At 49.6% G+C, this 27,808-nt stretch overlaps 1 protein-coding gene across 16 annotated transcripts in view; it reads right to left on the reverse strand.

Moving 5' to 3' along the window:
* The window catches only part of ATXN7L1 (ataxin 7 like 1), a 243,812-nt gene that overhangs the window by 45,488 nt on the left and 170,516 nt on the right, over nucleotides 1-27,808 (reverse strand). For 11 of the 16 annotated variants that reach the window (XR_003005423.1, XR_003005419.1, XM_024760906.1 and 8 more), the window contains exon 4: nucleotides 9,741-9,963. Coding sequence is in view for 10 of the 16 variants with exons in the window: in XM_024760906.1 (XP_024616674.1) it covers nucleotides 9,741-9,963 (223 nt within the window). In the remaining 6 variants the exon portion in view is untranslated. The other 5 variants (XR_003005427.1, XR_003005425.1, XR_003005426.1 and 2 more) reach the window with 5 other exon arrangements.

Below are 27,808 nucleotides of genomic sequence, written 5' to 3' on the forward strand. Positions count from 1 at the left end.
TCGTGCTCACCGTCATCACGGCTTGCCTGAACCTGTATCGAAATCCCATCATCATCCAGCCTCTCTCTGTGCTCAATCCATCTCCACCAATGCAAATCCGACCCTGCTATCCTGCTGCTTAGAAGACTTTGTGGGCTCCCCACTGCCCAGGGGACCAAGTCCAACCTCGCAGCTGCCCCCCAACGGTTCCCGCCCCGGGCACCTTCTCCCAGCGCCTCGCGGGACTCGAGCTCCTGGAACACTGTGTCCGTTCGCCTGGCTCTGGGCCTTTGCGTGGGTGGGCAGTTCCTTCTGCTGCCGTGCCCGCCTCCCTCCTCAGGGTGAACACGCCCCCATCTGCCCTGATCCGGATGACGGGTCCTCTCCTCCCTCAGCGCTGGCTGTGCCTTCCTTGGTCTTTCTGCCACACTTATCACAACAAAGAGCAAGGTTTTAGTTCTAAGACTCTGTGGCCCGGCCAGGCCATGAACTACCCGAGGGCGGGGAGCTGGACCAAGTGCATACATCACTCTGGAGTTATCCCAGCGACATACATACTATTTAGCACTTAGGCTCAATCAGTGTTTGATGACTGAGTCAGTGTTTGCAGTGAAGGTTAAATCACATAACACAATACGAAGCAAAGCAGCTCTCTAGCAGCACAAACGCTTTAGGAAAGGACCAGCCTGCAGCTGTCTCTCTTCTTGGTAGACGAGCCATGGCGATGACAACACTGCAGGGGTGTTGTCGACCTCCCCCCCATCCCTCATGCCTCTCACTCGCCCTTGCCACGCACACACTGAGCACTGCCAGGCGCTGGGCGGTAGGCTGCGCCCACACGGGAGGTCGTGTTTCCTCCTCACCCTTAATTTATAGATGAGGAACCTGAGGCTTAGAAAGGTTGACCCAGGGCATTCGTTCAGCAAAGTGAAGGGCGAGAAAGGGGTTGAACTTCAGGGAGCTCTAAGGGCGGGGATCTTTATCACAGCCCCAGCTCCACCCCTGTCCAGCCGTGTATACCACCTCAGGGAGATCTGTTTCCTCATCTCATCACCGAGCAGCCTTGAGGCGCAAAAGGGAGTGGGGCTATTGGGATTTCCCTGGCGGTCCGGTGGTTAGGACTCTGCGCCCTCACTGCTGAGGGCCTGGGTTTGATCCCTGGTTGGGGAACTAAGATCCCACAAGTCTCCCGGTGCTGCCAAAAAAAAACAACAAAAAACAAACAAAGAAGCAAAAAGAAACAAAAAAAAGGGAGTGGGGCTACGAAGGCATCTAAAAATTACAATGTGCTCTGCAGATATGAAGGACCATGCCTTCATGGCTCAGACTCTCTATCTCCAGTCATGCCACTTCTTTTCTCTCCCCAGCTGTCATAGCCTGTATTTTCCTTCCTTAGACTCTGGTCTCTATTTTTGAGCACTTCTGTGACTTGACGAGGTCAGTTGAGTTTACACCCAAGGAGCTGTCCATTGTTCTTCTGAAACTCAGGGAACAGGCAGCACTTAGAGGCTTAAGCTCCAGATGCCTCCCTGTCCTGGCAGGGACATTATCCCCTCTGGATGCCTGAATATCCTAACCTGCCTCCCTTCCATCCTCGTACCCACCTGCCCTTTCTATCCTGTGGCTCATCACGGTAACCTCTGACTGCTCCTTCAGTCCACCCACCCTCCCTCCCTCAGCCTCTGCCCCATTCCATCTCCCTTGATACCCACGCCTGTACCACTAGGGGCAAAAACTGCCCTCCGAATGTGCCCCCCCCTCATCTCGTGTGTGAGGGGCTGGATCTGTAAGTGGGAATCCAGGGAGGGACTTCTGTGGAACGCCATACCACCTCCTCACTTCCCTTCTGCCCAGGGTTTTCCTCATATGGTCAAGCGCATCCTGGGACACGACACGCAGGGGATGTGCTATGGTCATGACTGTAACTGCTGCCTCTAATTGAAAAGAAAATACCTTTCCCTTCTTGCCAGAGCACAGAGGGTTTTTCCTTTTTATCACCCAGGACCTAGTTCTCTCTTCCGAACTCTAATAAATTGTAACGGAGAAAGAGAATTTCATGATGGAAAATGGCACCCTGATTTCTCCTCGAGAACTCAAAAAATAATTATTTATACCTGTTGCTTCCTTTAGCATCTCTGTGAGGAAGAAGAAGGAGCAGTTGTACTTCACAGACCCCTTCCTTTGTTCACTCACTCATCGTACATTCGTTTATGAAATATCTGCTGGACACCAGATTCCATGCTAAAAAATGGGCATGCAGGAGAGGGCAGGGGAGGATAGAGATGCAAACAAGTACCATGGATGATGGTACCTGTTATAGTGGTATCTTGAGTGTTAATGGGAGCTTAGAAGAAGGAGCATCTCAGTCTGTATAAAAAGTCCAGGAAGGCTTCATGGAGGAAGTGATGCTCATGCAGAGGTTTTTTTTTTTTTTTTTTGCGGTACGTGGGCCTCTCACTGTTTTGGCCTCTCCCGTCGCGGAGCACAGGCTCAGAGGCCACGGCTCACGGGCCTAGCCGCTCCACGGCATGTGGGATCTTCCCGGACTGGGGCACGAACCCGTATCCCCTGCACTGGCAGGCAGACTCTCAACCACTGAGCCACCACGGAAGCCCGATGCAGAGATTTTAAGTATGTGTAGGGACAGGCAAGGAGGCTGCTCCTGGTAGGGGAAACAGCACACGAGGAGCTACAATGAGATCGGGACACCTGAAAAATGAAATGAAGGGGTTAAAACATTGGCAGTAGCCGTTGGACAAGTGGGAAATGCCAGATCATATATCTACCTCCAAAGGGGTTGAGCTTCTGTGGCAAACAACGGAGGGCCACTGAAGAATACTAGGCATGGCAGGGGCACTGCAAGAACCCTGCTGAGGGATCTGGGGTGGTCAGAGCAGTTAGGTCACCTGGAGGGTCTGCTGCAGCCCTTTGGGTCTCTAGAATTTTCCAGCCTCAGCCAAAGTCCTGAGGTCACTCCCTACGTCCTGTGGGAGCCATCGATACTGAGCCGTGGTCTTGCCCCCAGTTCAAGCCAACCCCAGGCAAGAGCCATAAGCCAGCCTCGTTTCTCCCACGGGGCCTCGCAGTTATCACCTCCTTCTCCATAAAGCGGCGGGAGAGCTTCCAGGGCGCTCCTACCGCACAGCCTCCGCTGCCCAGGAACACACGCCTCCCACCCTGAACACCCACAGGAGCCCTGCCTCTGTGAGAAGGGGGGGTCCTCCTCCACCCGCCGCCGGGCACTCGCAAGGAGACCCGGGAGCTTGCCGATTTGTCTCTTGCTCTGGTTCATTTTCCTTCTGGAGAAGCAGGCTCATCGTCTGCATTTTTAATAGCTGAGCACATTTAGCATTCAGTACACAGTGGGCTGATACGGCCCAAAGAGAAGGCAGCAAGCCACGCAGGGGAGGAAAACCTCCTCCCTGCTCCCACCCACATCAGTAGCTTGGTGGATTTGAGCTCCCCCATCTCCCACCGCGCTGGACCAGGGTGGCTGAAGCGGCAGCAGGTGGGAAAGTCAGACCGGCTGATGCAGACCCCGTGTAAGGAGCTGGTTCTCTGGATGAGCAGCAACTCATAAGAAAAGCCTGAGACCCTCGTCTGAGCTCAGAAAGAGCCAGTCCTAATTCCCTCTTGACTTCCACCTGGGAAGTCTTACCCACCTCCCTCCACCTTTACGGGCTCCACGGGCTTCGGGCAGGGTATTCTCTGGCCTCTGGCTCCCCCAGGGCTGGTCCCCACGGGCAGGACGGTGAATTAGTGGAGAAGGGCTCTGAGAGCCTGGGAGCTGGGCGAACCGTGGGTGCTGCTAGGCAGATCTACAGGGGACAAGGCTGGTAGCACAGGGATGCCCTGTTTCCCCACTTTGTTCTAATGCAGTTACTTTTTAACCTCTCCAGGCACAGAAGGGAGAAAACAACAAATCCACGGACCATTTAACCTTATGTGAGATGGCAGGAGGTGGGCCTGAACTTAGGAGCGGTGTTTTATGGCCGGACACGTGAATTTGAGCTACTTGGAAAAGGGCGTGTTGCTAACCTGCTGTTAATCTCATCTAAAGGCCACGACCCACCACCTGCAGGCAAGGCTTATGCTTTGGCCTTTGGATGCAGAGCTCCTCGAAGCAGGGAACAGAGTTTGGGCAGGGGATTCTCTACATGGCCAAACTGGGTCCTCTGGGTCTGCCCCCACCAAACCCCTGGCAGCAGCAGGCGAATGTGAGAAAGCAGAGAGTTCCTTCCCCCTTGGAATTTAGCAACTCCTGAGGGGAGGACAGCATTAAAGAGACCCAAGGAGCCACCTTCACACACCTGTGAATCAAAGAACCAGAGGGTTCACCTGGCCCAGGTGTCCAGATTTGTGCTGTCTGATACAAGAGCCACTAGCCATGTGTGGCTACTGAGCACGTAAGATGTGGCTGAGGATCTGAACTTTAATTTTTATTTAATTTTAATTCATTACAATTTAAAAATAGGTACTTGATTCAGTTATAAGAAAATGTTTTAAGTATGTTTTGGAACAACTTAGTATGCAAATCTATTTTATAATCGCTGTTTTTTTTTTAATGAAGTCTAAGTATGGATCAAGTATTTCCAGTGATAATTTAGTGTCCAAGTTGAGGTGTGCAGTTACGTATAAAACACACACAGGATTTTGAAACTTAAGAAAAAAAAAAAGAACCACCTATCTCATTGATTAGATATTGAAATAATACTGTGGTTATATTAGATTTAATAAAACATATTGCTCAAAATTAATTTCACTTGTTTCTGATCACTTTTTCCAGCGTGGCTACTAGAAAATCTTAAGTTACATGTGTGGTGCACATTACATGTGCTTGGACAGTGCCAGTCTAAACAATTCTAGATAAAGGCTTAACCATCTCCAGGAATGGAAATCTTATGATGCTTTCCAATGGTCAGATCCATTTCATTCAGTTCAACAAATATTTACTGACAAGGGGACTGTGTTTGCTGAGTGTGAGGACCTGCCATGTGAGAGGCCCCGCAATTACCACGGAGCAGAAGGAATACAGAGGTCTAATCTGTAGCACCACAGAATGAGTCACAGGTGAGGCAAAAACGAAGTACAGCGGGGATTAAAAGGAGATGCTAGTGTATCAGGTGGCTGGCAACAAGGAAGAGAATGAGAGAGAAAGGCTTTGAGAAGAAGGTGGTCCCTGGGATGGGCAGTGAGAAGCAGGCAGGGTTTGGGCCAGGAGAGAATGGACAGGATGCTGTGGAAGGAAGCCTGCTTCCTCCGGTTCCTCCCCTCTTCGGACCCCATTCTCCAGGGCCCTGCCCTTGATTCCTGCTCTTTTTAATAAGCCACATATCTTCCCGGGAATCCCCATCTGTATCACGGCTTCAATGCCTGTGTCTACGCTGACTACTCTCAAATCTCCATTCCCAGCCCATGCCTCTCTCCCGACCTCTGGGACCAAACACTCAATGCCCAGCGGACATCTCCATGTAGGTATTCCTCAGATACTTCAAACTCCATGGACTCCCCGGCTGAACTCATCCTCTCCTCTCCACCCTAGACTCTGGCCCTTTCTGTCCTTCTCTTGAGGGAGTGGCAGGACCAGTGACCCAGCTGTCCAAGCCAGGAACATTACCCTAAACACTTCCCTTGCATTACGAGCCCTAATACAACCAGCCCCAAAGTCCTGTGGGGTTTTCCTCAGTTCCTCTCCCACCTGGCCCCTTCCACACACGTCCACTACCGCTGCCTGGGTCCAGGCTGTCACCACGCCCCACCTGCGTTATGCAAAAGCATCCTCACTCTTCTGGCTGCTTCTTGAGTGGCCCTTAATGCCATCCTTTATACAGCTGTTGGGGGGTCTTAGTACCATTGAAAACTGCTCCTCTGACAGCTCCATGCAGCTTTCAGGGTGAAGCCCAAATTCCTGAATTTAGCTCATACAGCAGAACTTTATAACCTGGCCCTCATTCACCTACTCAGTTTCATCTCCTGCCTCTCCCCACAAGCAAGTATTTCTGCATGCTCTGTTCCCCTTGCCTGGAACACCCTCCCCATTTTTTTTTTTAAAAAAAAAGGTTTTTTAAAATTGTGTTTAAAAAAAAAATCTATCTATCTATCTCAATCATAAGATTTACCATTCTAATCCAGTTTTCTTTGTCTAGGTTATTCCTATTTATCCTTCAAATTCAGCTTGAGTGCGGCCCCTTCTGAAAACCCTTTTCTGAGTCCTCAGCCTGGGTTAGGTGCCCTTCTGCTGTGCTACCAATATCTTAGCTCTTATCACATTGTATTCTGTGTTAGCTTATGTCTCTTTTTACAGACTCCCTAGGACAGTGTGTGTGTCTTATTTAATTTTGTATTCAAGGGCACATGTACAGTTGTGCAGGTTACAGACTGCACTAGATGCCTGGCTGAGGAAATGAGTAAGACATGAAGACCATTAGCCAATTGTGCACTCTAGTCCAGGGCTGTATCCAGGCCTTTTTCTAACTTGCACAGAAGTGCCATAGGTGCCAAGCCCTGTGTATCTTCAGGGCTTGTTACAGTGCTGGCACATAGTATTATAGTAGGTGCTCATTAAACGTTGAGTTGAATAAAGACGATGGATGGTTTAGGCAAAGGGACCAGGGGAAGACATGGTGGGGAAGCTGGAGTAATGGGATGTTACTGAATGATCAAGATTGGATTAGGGGGGTTTGCAGTCAGTTTTTAGAAGGTCCTTATAGATACACCTCCTTCTAGATGTAGGTGCTTGGCTTTTAAAGGGTAACTCAGCTCTGGTTCTGCTTTTTATTTTTTTCCCCTTTGTGCACCCATTGGAATAGATTCTACAGTATATAAAGGGCTGAGATCCTAACTCTTAATTCAGTAGACTGTGAGGAACCTTGGAGAATTTTTGAGGATTGTGTCTTAAAAATCACAAAATATTCAGGCTTGAAAATAAGACTCAGAGAAGTTAAGTGACTTGTTCAGGGTCACACAGAAAGTTAGTGGCCGAGCGGGGCCCTGAACTGGCTTTCCTTGCCCCTCCAGTTTTCCTTCTTCCACACCGCCCTTTGGGGAAGGCTCCCTGAACTGAGGCGGGCCCTGGAAGCCCCCAAACCAAATCTTCCCAGCCCTCCAATATGAGTCCCCAGTGACGGTGGGCAGGGGATGGGCTGACCGGAGGTGAGCACACAGGCAGGAGGCTGCTGCAGTCGACGCTCAGCCTCACCCAGCGTGCCTCCCTTGATCTGTCTAGATGTCTGCCTACTTGAAGTTAGGTAAACTGCCCAGGAGCTTTCTGCTCTTCACACAAGGTCAGTGCTCTAGTTTTTGGAGGCCTTTTTTCACAAGGGCTTATTTCCCTTCTTGCAATCCTTTTGGTTGCTTTTCTTTGGACCCTGGCTAGTTTTTTCAGATTCTTTCAAAACCACCTTCTGCCACTAGCTGAAGAGGGGCCTCACGCATAGCAGGGCTTAGTAAGTGCGTGTTGAGTTGGTGTGACCCGAACATGGAGGATGATCTAACCTGAGCGGTCTCCCTTGAAGCCTTGCCTCCTGGGACAATTCCTGGTGCTACATCTCACCCTCCTGGGACCATGTTTATCAGTTATCATTTATCGCATTCATGCTATTGATCTTCCATGACCCCCGAGTCTCGTTCTGACTTACTCCCCATGAGCCCCCTGCCCAGCTTAGAATTCCTGGTGCTACATCTCACCTCCTGGGACCATGTTTATCAGTTATCATTTATTGCATTCATGCTATGATCTTCCATGACCCCCGAGTCTCGTTCTGACTTACTCCCCATGAGCCCCCTGCCCAGCTTTCCTCATTTAGTTGCTCTATAGCTCATTTCTAGACTCTGAATAAACGGTTTTAGCCTTTTCCATTTTCAACTTCAGTCTGAGTCTGAAGAGCCATTTCCCTACTTTTTCCAGGAGACTGGGCTTCTCAACCTGTACTCCTGCTTATAGGAGCTCTGTCCTTTGGCACACGTGATAATAATGATAACAATATCATCAAATATTTATTGAACGTGTTCCCTGATCCAGACATCACGCTTCCTGCTTTTATAAAAATTAGTTCACTTCATCCTCACAAAAATCCTGTGGGGTAGAGATATCAGTAACCACATTTTACAGATGAGGAAAACCGAGGCACACCAAGATCAAGCCATTTGCCCAAGGTCACCCACCTGAGATTTGTATACAGGCGGTGATACAGGAAGCACTTACGTCAGGACACCAGATGCTGCCTTGGCAAACAACCTTTCAGGGGCTCTCCGAGGTCACCATAAGAAGGACACTCACGCTACCAGCAGGCAGGCCCAGAGGCCACCAACTGTCACTCTCAGGCCAGGTCTTTCCTAACCAGCTGTGTCCTCTTACAGCATAGAGATCCTAACACTCAAGAGAACAAAGCTCGTCCGTGAGCCCTGGCTGCGTGACAGGTGCCTCCCCTCCTTGACAGCCATGTCTAAACCTCTCCTCTCTGTCACAAGAGGCCCCTTAGTTGATCTGGCATAATTAGCTCTTTACCAAGTCATCAAAATTGCCCGCGTGCGGTGACAAACCAATCGATGGATGACTTTAGTCCACAGCTTTCCCAGCTATGAACGTAAGTGTAATTAAACGTAAGAAAGTGTAAGAAACGTAAGGAGTGTAAGAAGACATCTTCTGTAGCATGAATTAACAGAAGATGTTTTCTCTTTAGATATATAAACGAACAGAGCCCACACTTATCCCTTGTCTGCCTCCACGAGGCCAGCAAGATAAGGCTAGAGGCTCTGTACTAAGCCGGTCCCTAAGGGTTCCAAGTTGGGTCCTTGGCATTTGAAGATACTCATCTTCTGCTTCCTGTCCTCATTTTCACTTCGGTTTCCTATCTGTCCAACCCACAGGTAACGTTTTTTGACTTCTCGGTAAAGACGGAGATAAAAAAGTGAATTAGGGCCTCCCTGATGGCGCAGTGATTAAAAATCCGCCTGCCAATGCAGGGGACACGGGTTCGAGCCCCATTCCGGGAAGATCCCACATGCCGTGAAGCAACTAAGCCCGTGCGCCACAACTACTGAGCCTGCGCTATAGAGCCTGGGAGCCACAACTACTGAGCCTGCGTGCCTAGAGCCCGTGCTCCACAACAAGAGAAGCCACCGCAATGAGAAGCCCACGCAGTGCAACAAAGACCCAACGCAGTCAAAAATAAACTAAAAAAAAAAAAAAAAAGAATTAAAAGCCTCTGATTTTTCATAGTCACCTGCAACCAGCCCTCTCCCACCCCATCATGTCACAGGCGGCGACATTCCCTTTGGATTTCCTTTCTTCCTTCCGTCGTCAGCTCCCAAGTACCTGCCTCTGCTGGCAGCTCCTTCACAGAGTGCAGACCAGGCTGCTTGTGATGGGAAGCTCTGTGGGGAGCCTGCCTTCCAGGGCCCTGCGGAAGGACCAGGGCCTCACTCCCTGCGGGGCCGACTGGCTGTGCTTTTGATGATTTGTACCAACACTTCTGTTCACTGGGGTGGAAAATTGAGAGCAATATTTCCCTGTTACCCTCTTCTTAGGCACAACTTGCCTCAGATCTCAGGAGCGGAAAGAATTCCCCTGTCGGGCAGATAGTCCTTTAAGGTGCCCTGTTTCTCCTGGTATTTAGGTTTCTCATCTCATCATTCTGGTTTTCTGTCCCTTCCCTCCCCACTTCCCCAGATTCCTGGACAAAGCCACTGGGTAAACACTGTTTCCTGTGGTGACAGGGACAAGCAGCGAGGACAGGCGGCTGCCGGCACCCGACACTCACCATGCTTTGTCCCTTGATCCCTTCGCTGAAAAGATTGTGTGCTGCTTGCCGCTGGAGGCTAGGAGATTGTCTTTGGGCGTTTTGAATGGCTTTGAGGAGCTGCTGGCAGAGGTATGGCCGCTGAGACAGGCTTTCGTTTTCACCTGTACTAGTGATGTCCGGGCATTGGAGGGTGGAGACGCCGGAGAGGGAGAAGGTCTACACATTGAACCGTGTCTTCTCTCTACAGGAGGAGAAAGAACAGAACTCAGCACATCATCTGTAGCAAGTGAGTCACATGCATACGCGTGTACGTAACAGGCAAAGAGGAGAGTGCTGACCTTGCAGTGTCGGTCCCCGAAGCCTCAGCTCTGACTATGGTTTGCTTGACATCATATCCCACCAACTAGCAGTGATTACCTTCTGAATTTCTGTGTCAAGTGGCAAGCTGAACTCACCCTACCGTTCTCGCGGGAGGCATTACGGTCTTCCTGCAAAACCACTGCCACAGGACTAGTAAAGGGGATGCCCGGTGTCATGGGAACGTAGTGAGAGAATCACACAGCCCAAGCCATCCCCAGACAGCCACTCAGAGGCCACATGGTCCCTCGGGGCAGTGGGGAGGGTAGGACTTTTCATATAACAAATTGCAATTTCTCAAACCTAACCCCTAGCAGGAGCACTTAAGTCACAAGGACTTGTGACATTCAGCAGGGCTGAATGAAAGGGTCTTCTACATCCAGAAGGTGGCCCAGCATCTGTCCCCACGCCCCTGTGGCCTCTCCAGGGCTCAATGAGGTCCCGGGCCACAGGTGCCGGGTCAGGACAGGCAGGAGGACGTCAACACTGAAGGCAGAATCCACAGGTCTGGGGCCTGGACGTGGGCAGCCCCTTCCTGGGGCTCTAAGAGAATACCAGCGCCCTGGGAGACATGCCCCACTTGTTCACCCTCGTTCGGCTCCTGTGGTCTCGACTTGATGGGCAGGATAAGAATGCTGACCAGGAGAGTAGGTGCACGAGGTAAAGCTCCGGTGTACACCCACTACGGTGGTTCCTAACTGTTACGGGGGAACAGATTTGATCAACGGTAAGGACCCTTCCCAAGAAAAATGCCCCAAAACTCTGCATACAATTACAGGAAGGAATCCTGAACCCCCAAAAGACAAACGGTCTGAAATCCTAAGTCCGCTCTGGCTCCCTCGTACCTACTACAAAGCCCCACATATAGTTAGTGCCTAGTTACTGTGTGTTGAATAAATAAATGAAATTATAACAGATCTCCTGATGGGAAGGACTAGAGATCACAAAGCTGGAGATCTGGGTTGACTGTGATAACGAAGAAGATGGGGGCAGAGAGAGCAGATCCCACTCCCGCTCCCATCTCCGAGCCGAGTCTCACTTTTCTCATTAGTGACGCACTTCTGGCTGCTATGCCAGGCACCCTGGAAAGAAAGGCAGACTGACTATGGCTATGAGGGACAAGTCTTTGGGCTTCCTCTGGGCTTCCTGGTACCAATGGGCTGCCAGTTTGTCTCCAAGCCGACTGACTCTAATCCTGTGATGAGGTGGGAATTGGGGAGCGGGGGAAAGTGGATTTTTGAGGATCATCTGATTGCTGGGTGTTTTTGCCTGACCAGTGTTCATAGGTTGCCTGCACTGAATAACTTTACCAGGGAATCTTTCTTCACTGAATCAGAGGAGACCTTGCATACAGGCTCAGTTCCCAGAGCCACCCTGTTCAAGGATGTGAAAACCAAGAGCTAGTTCCAGGGCCTCTGTTTTGATGTAGTAGAGAGAACCCTGGGCTAGGAGCCAGGAGATCCAGGCTCCAATTCCAGCCACACCACGTTATTAGGCTTATGGCCTGGAGTTCACCACTTAAACTTTCTGTTTCCATGCCTTTATCTGTAAATGAAGTGGGTCTCTAGATGGCCTTGAAGGCCTCTTTCTACTCCATTATCATAAATACAAGGCATACTTACACCTGATGCTTCACTTCCCATCTCTCGTGATTCCTGAATGTCATAGCAATAATTATAGCACACGTTTTGAAATATTTTACTCAGGCAGGATCTTCCTTGGGGGAGTTCATCCTTTGTAAAGTTGTACTGGTCTTTACAACCCCTCTGACACAGGGAGGAAGCAGCCAGCCATCTCCACCCTCCTCAGGACTGACTGGCTAAAGAAGACCCAGAGGCGAGGTGACTAGCCAAGGTCAAGGTCAGTGGCTATGAGAGGAATGGGGCCTCTGTGCTATGGGCAGGGGCTTAGCTGCTTCTCAGGAAGGCAGGAAACGGGGTGTACTGTGACCAAGATGTGAAGCCAGGGAATTCGGAAGCACAGGACTTAGAATCACTGAAGGTTAGAACTGGATCTTAAAAGTCAGCTCGTCCCATCTGCTTGCTGATGGATGAGGTTATCACTTAGAGAGGTTATCGGTTACCAGCCTGTAGGGCAAAGCTAGTTGGTGGCAGGGTTGAGTTCAGAACCAACGCTTCTCTCTTCAAATCCATAGTTCTTTCTGCCCTTCAGAAATGTCTCGCTCAGCAATTTTTTTTTGGCTGAAGTTTCCAAAACTAAAACAAGACTTTGATTTTTACCACTACTGTTTTGGGTTGCTCTGCAGACTTCATTCACTCATTTGCTCTCATGTGCTCAGGGTGGCAGAGGGGGTGGGGGAAGGGATATGCAGAAGTATTCCCCCATTCTGGTGGAGAGATAAGCCTTCATAATGAAGAGAATTTTTATTTTGCTAAACTAAGAGTGGAAAATAATACCAGTAAGCAAAGATAAATCACAAAGAAGCGTGACATTAAGGACAAAATGAATGGGCCAGATCAGGGATTCCCAAATCACCTCCAGAGAATTATGATTAGTGACCCTGACAAGGCGTTCTGCTGCTAAACTCACAGAAAAAATTAAATCAACGGGCCCCTCACTGTTGTGGCCTCTCCCGTAGCGGAGCACAGGCTCCGGACGCGCAGGCCCAGCGACCATGGCTCACGGGCCCAGCTGCTCCGCGGCATGTGGGATCTTCCCGGACCGGGGCACGAACCTGTGTCCCCTGCATCGGCAGGCGGATTCTCAACCACTGCGCCACCAAGGAAGCCCAGAACATTTCTTTTTTTATTCACTATTAAAATATTCTATAGACTGAAGCAATCTTAGAGAAAAAAACCCTTTCCCTCCAAATCTTCTCATTCTCTGTTCATGTACATAGATGCATTAACAAAACAGTAATCAATTGATATTTTGGACTATTCTTTTTCAACTAACATTATTCCATTTATATGTTTCCAATTCCCAAATATTGGTCATTTTAAATGGTTAGGTAATATTTAATCACTGACATCATGCTTTAGATTACTTAGCTATTCTCTTACTACTTACTGTCTGGCTTTTTTTCTTTCTTCCTTTCTTTCTTTCATTTTTTTTTTACAATTTAGTTAAAAAGTGATTTGAGATTACTTCTTTGAGGTGTAGTTCCCAAAGTGAAAACGGTTGCAATAGTTTATAGCTTTTACAGCACATTTCTTTCCAGATCGTGGGACAGAAAGACCAAACCAATCTATTGTGCTAATGTTGAATGTGAGTACCACTTACCTACTGAAGTGAAAACAGAAGATCACTGTCAGGACATTCACACAGAATTAAATGTCCACTACATCAATAACAACCTAGGTGATTGATGTTGGATCAGCAACCTCTGGTCTCACCCCTTCTGTCCTTTGGCCAATAGTAATAATAACTTATTAAGACTTGCCCATGCGCCAAGAACTCTACTAAATACTTGAATTGCCTTGGTAATTACCTAGTATTTAGTTCTTACAATACCCTAAGAGAGGTACAATTATTATATCTGTTCTACGGATGAAGGAACTGAGGTTAGAGATACAAGTTGACCAAGTTCATGGAGCTAGGAAACATTAGATTTATGGATGTCTTCAGAGCCTGTGGTTTTAACTCTGAGCTCTACCACCTTGAAATCCTGGACGATGCTACAGCATATAGGGAGAGCCTGGAAGGCTGCTGGACACCTCCCCTCCCCATTGAGTATGGGCATTTCAGCAGGGCACCTGACTCCCCTAGGGAGAGGGGGAAAAACACCTAATGTGGCAGCTTTTAAGGTACCAGTCAGCCATAGCCTGAGACCTCAACTCCAAAGAAATGACCAAAGAAAGGAAAAACCAAATCCTTTTACTTTTTTGCATTTCCATCACAGGAAATCCAGAGCATGGCCTCAGCCGCTGGCTGTTCTAAGACCACTTGCTTCACTGTGTACAGCCTAACCATCCATGAGGGACTCCAGGGTGCAATCCCAGAGACCAGCTGAGCAGGGGGCTTGCAGACACCATGTGGGGAGCCCTGGTGTCTCCACAATCCTCTCCCCTTACTACTCTCCACTGGGAAAAGTCCACCAGGTTCTCAGGCCATTGCATCTCAGTAAAAATTCGGAACCCTCCCCTCCCCCCATGCTTATTCACTGAGATATTTTTATACTCACAGCATCAGTGTCCTGCATTTAAAACCTCAGCACAGATGCCTCACGAATGGCTGAGCCGGCCGCCAACACCCAGTGTGGTTCCCTGTACCAGTTTTAGAAAGAACGCATTGGGAATTTTCCAATATGGTGTTTAAGGGATCAATCCCCGCCCCGCCCCTGCCCCCAACAGAGTGTACGCACCACAGTCACTTGTGGCCCGACACGCTTGTGTAAACTCACTTGGGCTTAGGCCAGCTCCTGGCTTGCTCATTTGACAGTGCTGAGTCTCTTTCAGCCCTCACCTCTTAGAGCAGGTGCTTGGCAAATCATTAGCCGGGTTCTATTTTATCAATGGATTCTATCTGCTTTAGTGGCTGCGGTCAGGATGCTTTCCATAAAGGACAACCCTGAACTCCAAGGGACCTTCCAAAAGTAAACTGGAGGCGGAGGGTGAGGGGCAGAGCACACACCTTGGCCCGGGGAATCATGCAGGAACCATGCTAGCTGTATCTTGCAACCACTTGGCGAGGGGGTGAGGCAGGTATCCCCCCATTTTACAGCTGTGGAAACTGAGGCAGGTTGCATTTCGGAAACCTGTCCAGGGTCTGTTAAGGCTCGGACGTGGAGACAGCAGGGGTAGCATCTGAGCTGTGGTCTCATTTGCCACAGTTGTAGCTGGGCACTAAATATAGTGCCATGGTGGTTAGAGGGGGGATATTGAATCAGCAGGGGAGGAAATGAAGACACAGGAAAGTCAAGTGACTAAGGCAGGCAGTGAGTGGCAGGCAGAGGCGTGCCAAGCAGCTCCTGCGCCAGGAGTGCCTGTGAGCTGCCCAGGAGCGCACTCCCTCCTTGGGCTGCGGTGCCTCTTTAAAAGCTGTCAGGGGGCTTCCCTGGCGGCGCAGTGGTTAAGAATCTGCCTGCCAATGCAGGGGACACGGGTTCGAGCCCTGGCCTGGGAAGATCCCACATGCCGTGGAGCAACGAAGCCTGTGTGCCGCAACTATTGAGCCTGCACTCTAGAGCCTGCGAACCACAACTACTGAAGCCTGTGCACCTAGAGAAAGCCCGTGTGCAGCAATGAAGACCCAATGCAGCCAAAAATTAATTAATTAATTAATTAAAAAAAAAAGCTGTCAGGGGAGGTGTTCCTTCAAGCACGGGTGCCTGTCACCAGTTAACTTATACTAGTTCTTCTTTACCCCTCTTCACCGGCTACCCAGATGGGCAACACACACCACCTGGGGCCCTTTGACAAAAGCCACGGTGGGCCGGTGCCTACACTGCTCAAGCCGGCTCAGCTCTCAAATTCCCCTAGGCTCTGGGTTGATTTCTCAGCCATCTGGTCACTCTGTGCCCATTCATTCAGTTAGGAAGAGAAGCAGCATTCCTTGGGTGCCTACTATGTGTCAGGCACTGAGCAAGCTACTTTTACACCTACGAGCTCATGCAATCGACCCAACAACCCCACAAAGTGGATACTGTTAGCCTCCTCGTTGTAGATGGGGCAATTAAAGCTTAGCAAGATTATGAAACAAGGCCAAGGTCACAGTGACCTTGGCAGTTAGAAGGTGAGCCCAGGCCTGCCTGGCCCCAGAGCCAATGCCCTTTCCACCATGGAAATACTGTCTTTCTCTGGGATACTGTCTTTCCTCTACACGTAAGCAATACAACTTGTCTGAAGATTCTAACAAAGCGTCTCCCATTTTCAGAGCTGGCCCAGGATACAGCTTTAAGTTAGATAAGGATGCTTTTTACATCTCCCTCTCCGAGGCATTCCCCCACCCCACCTGTGCTCTTCTATTGGTTATTTATACTAAGGTATACATTTCTGGCATCAACCACTGTTGGGTAGGATTTGGGGAGTCCCAGGGACTTTCCAGGGCCCTGATGTATTTCCATCAGCCCCCAAGGATGCCCTCATTAGACATTTAACCTAACTGAAGGAGAAAACCCCCCCAGCAATATAGACCAGTGGGGAAACAAACACACGTACACACTGCTGGGGGTACTTCCAAGGGATGACAGTTCTCTGGAGAGCAACCTCGTGTTGATGACAACGGTTAAAAAGCATTCACAGGGCTTCCCTGGTGGCTCAGTGGATGGGGGTCCGCCTGCTGATGCAGGGGGCATGGGATCGTGCCCCGGTCCGGGAGGATCCCACGTGCCGCGGAGCAGCTGGGCCCGTGAGCCGTGGCCGCTGGGCCTGCGCGTCCGGAGCCTGTGCTCCGCAGAGTGGGAAGCCCTCGCACCGCAACGAAGAGTAGCCCCCGCTCGCCACAACTAGAGAAAGCCCGCGCACAGCAATGAAGACCCAACGCAGCCAAAAAATAAATAAATAAGTAAATAAATAAAAGAAATCTATTTAAAAAAAAATAAAAGCATTTGATCTGGTAACCTGGTAATTTTAGTCTGGAAAATAGACCTCAAGGAAATATTCCACCCCCCAAGAAAAGTTCAAAGATATTCTCAGCAGCATTGCTTACAATAGTAAAAAATACCATAACCAACCTGGTCTATGATAAAACAACTGAAAATGACGGGTATGAGGGTTATCTCAATTTAAGGAAATGTGTATGTGAGACAATACTACCCAAATTCACAAGAAAATTAAAAATATCACCAGTATATGCAAACACTAATCATTACTTTATAAAAATGTAAAACATTTAACATATATATATATGAATTATAACACCGATAGAAAAGGAAAAAAGGGAAGGATATAGGATGCCTCTATTTTTGTTAAAGTTGTTTTTTAAATCCATACAAGAAAAAAGAAAAACAAACAACAACAACAACAGAAACACTAACACATCCTTAACCAGAGAGGCCAAAGGGGAGAAAACAGGTGCAGATACAAAAGGAGGAAGGAGAGAAAAGCATGTGTTTAAGTCACACCTCATTCATTCATTCACTCATTTTTTAAAGCATCTCTTTGGCACATACCATGCGCCAAGCACCGAAAGATAATGGTGGTGATAAGACAGACACTGCCATAGCCCGAGGGTTCCCTCAGGGAGAGGACACACTCTCCAGGTCCTGGCTGGCCACCACTTGGTCACCCTGAGAGTAGAGAACAGGGTCCCCTCTGAAGGTGGGCTGCCACCTGGAGGACCTGAGGCCAGTGAACAGCCTGCCTGCCCCATGGGACAGAGCTGCCATCCTCGCCTTTTATTGCCCCAGCTATTCCCGTGTGTCTGGAGCCAATACGGTAGTGGAGGGGTTGACAAGGAGTCCCACCTGCATGGTATTAACTTCTCCGTCAGAGTGACCTCGGCCCCAACCACCAACATACCCACTGTGCAAGTCACGTGAGTATAAAAACAGAACCACCACAGCTAAGATGAAAACTGGTGGCTTCCAGCTTTACGATAAGCTGTTGGATTCTACCTTAAGATGGCACAGCTGACACATCCCCACTCCAGGGGCACTGAAGGGACAGGAGTGGCAGGCAGCCAGAAGCTGGGCAAAGCTGGGGTATCTTTGGTGGGAAGATACAAGAACAGGGATTCCCAATGTCTAAAATACCTGAACAGCTGGGCCGAATCTTCCCAAGACTGTCTTGAGGCCACGTCGGTGGCCTTTACCCAGGTGCCTTGGGCTAAGCACATGAAAAGCCCTGGGCCCTGTCACAGGCATGCGTGGTCCACGCCTCAAGGAAGGGCCGGAGGATCCTGGGGCATGATGTCGGGAAGGAGTCCAGGCCACTGTCCACCTGAGACCTCGTGGTGCCGCCCAGGGCTCCTCTTCTTGGGACAGCAGGGCCAGGGCTCCCAAATCTGTATTTTTTAAAAGATCCCGAGGTAACTCTCTTGCTCTACACAAGCTTCAGGAGTCACTGGAAATGTGGACCAAACACTGCTGTCTTTGGAATCAGAAAGATCTGGACTCAAATCCCAGCTCTGTCACTCATTAGCTCTGTGACTTGGGCAAATAACTTAACCCCCTGAGCTCCAGTTTCCTTACCTATACAGTGGGAACAATAATGCCCACATCATAGGGTTACGAGTGGGCAGGTGCCCCTATAGTACATTGAGGTCCCCCATCTTAGCACAGGTCCCATGCTGTAATCACTGGTTTACTGGTCTAGGCGTCCTGTCACTGGACGCACGGAGAGCAGATGTCTTGTGCCCTCTCTCGTCCCTGGCATTCAGCCCAGGGTCTGGCCTTGGTAGGCACTCACTACATTCACTGTTGAAGAAATGAGAATGTGAGGATCGATAACACATGGAAGGTGACTGCCCCGGTGCCAACTCACAGTAGGCACTTCACATAAGTTCCCCTAACACATACAACTGTAGGTTTAAAAAAATACAAGCAGTAGCTTTCCTAAGGGGGCAGTTCCCTACCTTCTCCCTGCCTCTGAATTAAAACTATCCATTTACAAGAATCCTACAGGAGCACAATTGTTTAAGAAACATCGGCTGAGTAAGGAGAGGCCAGGGCTGCTTGATTCCTGTCTGTACCGACCTCCAGTTTCAGGAGTGCAGGCCACAGTCTCTAGAGGTGCACAGTCCCAGCTCACTGCGAAGCTCGCGGCGTCACCCAGAAGAGGCTTTTGTGGTCCGACGGCAGTCACTAATAACGGAAGCATTTCTGTTCTCCTTGGAGTGGCAGTTGGCAGTGGCAAACAGGAAGCTGTCTTGAAGTAGGGTGTGGTTCTGTCCTCTCAGTGTACATGTACGGAGACACCACTTGTTTTTCCCCCTCCAGTCCCCTTCTCTTTCCCTCTGCTCCCTTTTTTTTAGGAGCAGAAGGTCTGAATTATTTCGGGGAAAACACAGCTTTTTACAAGATTGAAGACCAACCATCACCACCATACAAACAAAAACCAAGGGTAGGAAGGAGTCTAAAATACAGCAAGGGTCTAGTTCGCTACCATCAGCTACTTGCTGGGGACACCGAGTTAGCCCCCGGCTGTGCGCGAGTGGGCGTGAGCCCTCCCTCGGTCTCCCCGCGGGCACACAGGAAACCAACCCCGCTAGAAACCAGGCCAGGTGCGCTGCCAATCGTGCTCGGGCGCCGCCAGTCCGCCAGCTGGCCGGCCACCAGCGTGGACTCAGGGACCACTGTGTGCACACACCGGACCGAGGACCATCCGCGAAGAGTAAAGAAGGAAAAACCACAGGTTGCCAGTTTCCAGCAATTTTTGAAGTTTGAGTGAAAGAGACCCGAAACATTGCTTAGCACCGCTTGCATATAAAAATGACCAAGAAAAATCAGTAGCGAGTAGATAAATGCATCAAGTGTGTTTGGAGCTGCACATAAGTGCAGAGAAGTGGAGGGGACGAGCTGGTCAGGTTCAGTGCAGCTGCTTCCTGGGGCTAGGAGAGGTGTGCTAGAAAATTTTCCACTCCACTCCTCCCCAGGCCCCCAGGCTGGCGCCTCCAGAAGGTCTGTCCAAAATAGACGGGTCCCCAACCCAGCCTCCTACTCCTGACCTCTTTCCCAGGCAGCAACTCTCCCCGCTCCGCCTCAGCCCTGTCTCAGCGCCAGCCCACAGCCCAAGGGCACCGCCTAAGCTCCACCTCGGACTTGCTGAATGGATCGTGGGCTGACAGCACGCTCTGCTTGCCGTGACCTGGGCCCAGCCCCACGCCATCCTGTGTGGCAAGCGTGCCCTGTGCTCACACTTACACATCCCAGGGAGACAGCCTCGCTGTTTGGATAAGGGGGCTGAGCCAGTGACACGCTGGGCAGCGCAACTCGTGGGAGCCGTTTCCTGGCTCCTGGCTGAGGGCCCTGGCCAGTCAGAACGCACCGCTTCCCCTTTAAGAGAGCACGCCCAGATGCGATTAGGGAAAGGCAGAAAGAAAAGCCCGGAAGGACCAGGGTCGTATCCCGAATTTGGCAGATGAACTTTGGCGCGGGCGCGCGCGCGCGCGCGCACACGCACACACACACACGGATCTGAGCAGCCACCCTATGGGAAGGGTCAGGGCCTTCCTGCAGCCCGACTGCACGATGGCCCCTGCAGGCTTCCCCGGGGACCAGGCTGAGGCCAGGGGCCCACGCAGCCTGCAGGGGCCTCAAGCCTTTCTGCTTCCTTCTCCCTCAGGGCCTGTGTGCCCTGATGGGCAGAGTCCACTGCAATACCCAGCACTATGCTTTGGAGAGAGTAGAGACGTCATCATAAAGATTGAAAATTACTTTTGTGGGACATTTTAAGTATGAATTCAAGCGGAGAGTTTTCATTCATTCCTTATATTTAGAAAGTTTATTCCCTGACCTTGGCAAGGGGTAGTAGATTTGTGGGAAGGGGGGATGTCTAAAAAAGACAGTGGGTCCCCAAAGGCCACATGCTGTATGATTTCATCGGTACAAAATAGCCAGCATAGGTAAATCCATAGAGACAGAAAGCAGACTGCCAGGGGCTAGGGAAGCAGGGAGTGGGGAGTGACTGCTTCAGGGGTACAGGGCCTCCTCTGGGGGTGATGAAAGCATTTTGGAACCAGGCAGAGGTGACGGTTGTACAACGTTGTGAACAGACTGAGTGCTAAATTACAATTCAACTGCGCATGCCCCCTGCGCTCAGCACCACCAGAGGGGTGGGCAAAACGCCTAGGCCACCCCTCCGGCCTGACCCCTGGACACACCCCTACCCTCACCTCAGCGAGCGGGCAAGCAAGGGAACCTGTTGCTTGATCTCGTCCCCCCCCCACCCCTGCCCGCTGCAGCAGGGGTCCCAATAAAGCCTTGCCTGAAAAAAAAATTACAATTCAATGCTTTAAGATGATTAATTTTGTTATGTGAGTTTCACCTCCATTAAAAAAAAAAACAGCAGTTTAGTGTGTTTTAGGTATTTTTATTTTCTTTTATCTTCTACTAGGATCTCTACTATGTTTCATCCAACATTTCTTTGTAAAACCTGCCTGTTACCTGATAAATCTTAAGTTGACCCTGGCGGAAGAGTATACGCCTTTTAATAAGGAAAAATAAAAACAAACCCCTAAGAGATAAAAGCTTTCCAAGACTCAGAAGTAAGCCTCTAATGGAGAATTTCAGACTATGGGAGGATGGCATCATCTCAGACCATGGCACGTAAACTGGGCAGTGCTAACTTGGCCTTTGTAAGGCTGTCTCAGGTTGGGACCATCTCCAGCAGCTTGATCATATAACCAAAGCCAGAGACAGGGAGTCTCCCATGGGAGAATTATTCAAGGAGAACATGATTTTGGGTCTCTGACTTTGGGCTTCCTTTTCCCCTGTCGCAGAGAGAGTTTCTTCCCAGAATATAGCAGAATCAGTTTCTGGCTGGGAAAGGGCTATGCCGCTTGTCGAAGCAGGACTAGTTTCTACAATTCCATTTCTTTGGAATGGAGCCACGGGGTATGAGGGGGGTGTGACTCGACCACCCACCCAACCCAGCCCTACGGAGAGGGCTGGAGACAGGGTAAGGCTGTGCGCTGTATCCTCCAGACTCTAGGCAAGAGGGTCAAGGGCTCATGGGCACACTTCCCCTGCTCAGGGGACTGTCAAGAGGAGGCCTGCTGAATGTTGCAATACTCAGAGGAAGCACAGATGAAAGGGCAGGCCCCGTGGCCCAGGAGCCTGAGTCTTTCCAGAGACAGCTGTGAGCAACTTTCTTAGTATCTGTTTGCTGAGAGTTCCAGGATGACCTGGGGGATAGAGATGTGAACAGCTTCCGTGGGCCAGCTCTCCCAGAGCCCTCTGGTCCTGGTGAAGTACCTTCCCTTACCTCTTTCACTGTTCTCTCCTCATCTCAGGTGCCTGGTAATAAGTAGGTGGACTAGGTTTTCAGCAAACAGATGGCTTAAGAAAATAAGATGGGGACTTCCCTGGAGGTCCAGTGGTTAAGACTCTGCACTTCCACTGCAGTGGGGGCGGGTCTGATCCCTGGTTGCGGAACTAAGATCCCGCCTGCCGCGTGGGGTGACCAAAAGAAAAGAAAAAAGGAAAGAAGATGCAATATTTATACTGCTCTGGCATCTGAAGAGCCGCAAGTTTAGAACCTTAATGCTAAACACAAAAACAGGCAGGCTCAACCCAATTAAAAAATAGGCAAAGGACTTGAACAGACATTTTTTCAAAGAAGATAATCACATGAAATGATGGTCAACATCATTAGCCATCAGGGAAATGCAAGTCAAAACCACACGATACCACTTCACACGTCCTAGGATGGCTACGTATACAAAAAACAACAACCAAGAAAGCCCCCAAATGGAAAATAACAAGGGTTGCTGAGGATGTGGAGAGACTGGAACCTTTGGACACATTCCGTGGGAATGTAAAATGGTGCAGCCTCTACGGAAAACAGTATGGTGGTTCCCCAAAAAATTAAACGTGGAATCACCATATGATCTTGCAATTCTTCTCCTAGGGTACACACCCAGAAGAAATGAAACAAATCCCTGTATGTGAATGTTCACAGCAGCACCATTAGCTATAGCCAAAAGGCAGAAACGACCCAAGTATCCATCAGTGGATGAATAAATAAACAAATCGTGGTATATACATAACACTGGACAATTATTCAGCCATGAAAAGGAGTGAAGTACCGATACATGTTACAACATGGATGAATCTAGAAAACATGATGCAAATGAAAGAAACCAGGCACAAAAAGTCACATATTATATGAATTCTATTTCTATGAAATGTCCAGAATAGGTAAATCTACAGAGACAGAAAGCAGACTGGTGGTTGCCAGGGACCGAGGGGAGGGAGAGGGGGAAATAACTGCTTAACGGGTATGAGGTTTTAGTTTGGAGTGATGAAACTTCTGGAACTAGACAGAAGTGGTGGTTGTACAACGCTGTAAATGTACTCAGTGCCACCCAGTTGTTCACTTCAAGATGGTTGATTTTATGTTGTATGCGTTTCATCTCAAAAACAAAAAAACCCAAAACTCTGCAGAAAGTGAGGGCCAAGACAATCCACAGACAGAACAATCAGCTTCAGAATAACTGAGACTTACCTTCAAAAGCCTTCTTGGAATCACTTAAAGGAAATAATCTTTAAGTTAAGGTAACTAAGGCGACCAGTAGGAGAGAGCAGATAGGCACTCACTCCAAGTCGGAAGTCCCTAAACGTGGCCGATTCAGGTCCACAAAGAAGTGTTAATTTGTCTTGAACAGCCAGCCGCTCCCACCACCCCACACACGGGCGCACGAAGGCTGCCCTAGCCACTTACAGATGGGACTCGGAGGCACAGCTCCCCTCTGCCAGCCCCCTCATTCCTGATACAGCCATCATTTCCACCAAAGGGGCTCAGGTCTTAGACCATGAAGTTGGGACAGAGTCATAGACTCGCGAAGAGCAAGAAGAAACCCCACAGGTAATCACTCTCTGCTACCCGCTGCTGGCCCCTTCCAGGGCTGTCAGCCTCTTCGGAGCCGTAGCCAAGGGGCTACCCAGCCTGGCTTCTCCACTGCAGGCCCCCGAGCTCTCCAAGTTCACAGCAGGCCAGAAAGCACCACCGCTGGACAATCTCCCCTACGTGAGCTGCTCTGGGATGCCCGCACGTCCATCCCATTTCTGCCCTGTGGGGGTCACCTTGAACCAGTCGAGTTTCCCTTCCATGGGACACCTTGCCAAATGTTTGCTCCCCGAAACCTCTTTCTCTGGGATAAATACTCCCAGACATCTTTTAAAATCATTCCTCACTAAAGGTCATTTTCGCTCTTCTTCTGATCTCTGACTGTGCTTTCTAAACTGTGCCACTCAGAAGGGAGAACATCACAGGTGAAGTCTGGGCAGCTCCCAGCTGTCTGTTCTGGGTATCATTCTCCTGTTAAGGCCACTAGACATCCAAGCTAGATTTCTTATTTCTTTTTTTTTTTTTAATTATTTATTTATTTTATTTTATTTTGGGCTGCATTGGGTCTTCATTGCTGCATGTGGGCTTTCTCTAGTCGCAGCGAGCAGGGGCTACTCTTTGTTGCGGTGCGTGGGCTTCTCATTGCGGTGGCTTCTCTTGTTGCAGAGCACAGGCTCTAGGCATGTGGGCTCAGTACTTGTGACTCGCAGGCTCTAGCGTGCGGGCTCAGTAGTTGTGGCGCATGGGCTTAGTTGCTCCACGGCATGTGGAATCTTCCCAGATCACGGATCGAACCCGTGTCCCCTGCATTAGCAGGCGGATTCTTAACCACTGCGCCACCAGGGAAGCCCTAGATTTCTTATTTCTGAGGGCTGCATCACCCCTGAGTCTTACTTCACATGCTTTACTGCCAAGCTGCTTATCCACAGGTGTCCTTTACAAATGTCATCTGGTCGGAGTCAGTCCACTGCTCTGGCCTGGGGAGATCTTTCAGGACTCTGACTCATTAATATAACTCTTCTCCCTCCTAAATCTACTGCTTGAAAAATTGGATAATCCCGCCACTAATGCTATTCTTCTTCCAAATCCTCCTTTATAATGTGGAAGGGGACAGGGCCAAGCGGACAACTCGATCTATCCCCCAGCGTGACAGCGACCTGTGAACAGTACTCCAGAGGTGTGACTCTACCGAGCCACCTGCCATTCAGGGCAGGTATGTCACTTGGCCCACACTTCATCTTCACTGGTACGGATCCCATGGATGACTAACAAATGAGGCTGACAACAGCCCTCCTGCTACCAGTGGTTGAAGGACTAAAAGTAAAGCTCTTAGCACTGCCTTGCACACGGTAGGCAATCAAATGTGCCTTTATAACTGACAAGAAATACAATAATAGAAGAAAACCGGTTTTCCAACTCCCAAACTACCCTCCTTACTGGCAACCAAGTATAGACATTAGGCAGCTGAAATCGATACCAAAAGAACCGGTGCCCAAGGGCTGGTGTCTGAATCCCCACACCCTCCTTCCAGAATCTCCATGCTCTGAGGTTAATAATACCACCCTTCCAAGGCTATAGGAAGGAGTCAATGAGATCAGGCATGTAAAAGAGGTTTAAAAGTTGAGTCAGGCTATGCAAACATAAAAGAAAAGTATTATGATTATTACTGTTATAAATCTCTCCAAGATACCACTTCCACTAGCAGAAACCTGCCTGTTCACCCAAGGAAAAACCTACAGATGCACTCAGGCTGTCCGAAGGCAGGTCTTCCAGCCCAGAGCAGCTGAACTCCTGCAAAGCAACTTCCCTTTCCCAAGGATGGCAGGATTGAGAGGGTTTGACCAATTCAAATGCAAAAGCCCAAGGGCGAGGATGACTGGGAAACTTTTCAGTATTCACTGCCATCCCTCTCCAACACAAAGGCCCGTGGGTTCCCTTCATGGCTCTTCATTCACTCTGGCCACGAGGTTATCTATACAGTGGGATGGGGGCACCCGTAGTCACTGCTAGCTGAGAGGTACACAATCCGACACACATCTCCAACCTGAGGCCTTCAAAAGGTGAGTCTCCAATCCCAACCCAGCCTGACAGACAGGAGGAGGAAAAGGGGAGTGCAACAGGGGCCCCATCCATAGGGGCAGATTGGAATCAAATCAGAACAAAGGGTTGCTTAACCTCTGTGTTGCAGCTGGCGCATCCAGCTTGGATGCGGCACCGAGAAGGCGAAGGTCTGATGGATAATGTGCGAGCCGGAGCGTGGCTCCCCAGCTCCACCGTGCAGGCTGAGCCCCCATCCCTTCTTTATACTGGGACCAAAGGGCTCGACCTGTCCCCACCAGCTCAGCGGGGCTACCGTGAGAAAGCACAGAGCACGCTCTAAACTGTGGAAGACCGAAAACAAGCCTCATCGTTATTCTCTGCAAGGTCAGAGGAGACCAAAAAACGACACAAAATACAAAATAAACCACCTCACTTTATACAGATGAGAGAAACATGGAGGAGAAAAAGAAATCCACTCATGGCAGCCCTGGGCAGTGAGAATTATGTCACGCCTCGGCCTAGGTCACATTTACTACCTTGGAAATTTCCATTTCGACTGTCCATTGTCATTTCATGTGTAAGTTGGTGATGCTGGGGGGTTGGGTAGTGGTGAAGTTTGGACCTGTCAGGGAGGGACCCACATGCCTGCATCAGGGGAGACTCCCTACTCAGAAGGCCTTTCACAAGGCCCAGATGATGGGCCTTTTCGATTTGTTTGGTTTAAAATATTTAAGCCGAGGCACAAGGAAGTGTCTCATCTACGACGTTCTTCCTGGACCATTAGACGGGGAGTCCACACTCCTCACGCTGATGAACGTGCTACTTAGCCATGCAAATTCCGGGAGCGCAGACACGGAGATGGGAGGTGCTCAAGGTATGCTCTCAAGGGCCGATTTAATTACACAGCCATTCGGTGGGCAAAGCAGACCAATTTTTAGCCAACTGTTCTGGTAAATATTATGGGAAGCCCTTTCATAGAGTGCTAATGCTGGCTTAGTGATTTTGATCGTGCCTGGCTTTAGTTCTCATGCAAACACGCACGCGATCCCCAAAGATGCTACCGCCAGAGCCAGAAAAATCAAACAGATTTTAGCCAATATGCTATCTTGCCGTTGAATATTATTATTTCCTTTTAGTACTATAAACCCTTCAGTATCACTGTCATTTACACGAGGACAAACTGGAAAACCCACTCACTTTCCAGCGACCGGCCTTCCTCTGCCCCTCCCCCAGGCTCTCGGCAAGTCCCGCCGCCCGGCTTCTGGGCCGGCTGCACTGCTCCCCAGGGTTGGACAAAACCACGACCACGAACCCATTTCGGACGTTTGAAACAATACCCAATCACTGCATCCATTCTCCCACAGCGTCCCAGAGGAAATGGCATCATTACTTTCATTTTACTCCGTTTGTGACCAACCAAAAGCAAACAACACGTCCTGAGACAATTATCAGGGTATCTGATGTCGGCAGCTGGAGAGTACGCTCGGGAATGTTATCAAATGACCTCGCGGAGAAATTAATTTTCAAGAGCTAAAATAACCTTCTGCTGCACATGCCCGGCCGTTTCTCTAAATGCAGAAACGGATTTCACTTTCAGCAGTTAGAAAACTCTCAGGCATGCCCGTTTTTTCAAAAAAGTCTATAAATAACCCAGGATCAGCAAAATTTATGCAAAACATCCTGCTAGAAGAAATGTAAACTAAAACCACTTACAGAGAGACTCGGGCTGCCAACTTAATCTGATTCTACGACGACTGTAAACACGCTGCACTTTTGGAACCTGAAGCGATCCATATTAGCACGGATGCCATCACAGAAAAGAAAAAGAAAAAAAAGGAAGCAACCGCCCCCTTCCCACACTAAACAACAACAAAAGCCCGTCCCCCAAAACAGAGCACCGTGATTCGGGGTTCGGGGTTCTGCACGGTCCAGGACCCGACGGCTGACCAGCTGCAGTCAGTACCAGCTTGCACACGCCAACTGTTTTGACTACAGGCACTTGTTAAACACAGAGTTTCAGGTCCTACCAGTTGGACACCAGAAGTTCATAGAACTGACCCAGTGCCAAGAACAACAAGCCCAGAAAGCGAAACGGCCGCCTCGTGCGCCGTAGTTTTTGTTAACTGTTTATGCAAGCCCCAGAGCAATTGGGTAACAATTAAGAAGACAACCAAACTTAAATAACAAAAGCAGATTACCACCTTGAAGGAAATGTAGATGTTGGCAGATAAAGGTCAGACTTCAACCGAGTTTACTGGTGGGGTGGGGGGTTTTCGGAGA

The sequence above is a fragment of the Neophocaena asiaeorientalis genome, unplaced genomic scaffold, assembly GCF_003031525.2.
Source record: "Neophocaena asiaeorientalis asiaeorientalis breed wild unplaced genomic scaffold, Neophocaena_asiaeorientalis_V1.1 scaffold508, whole genome shotgun sequence".
Lineage (NCBI taxonomy): Eukaryota > Metazoa > Chordata > Mammalia > Artiodactyla > Phocoenidae > Neophocaena > Neophocaena asiaeorientalis.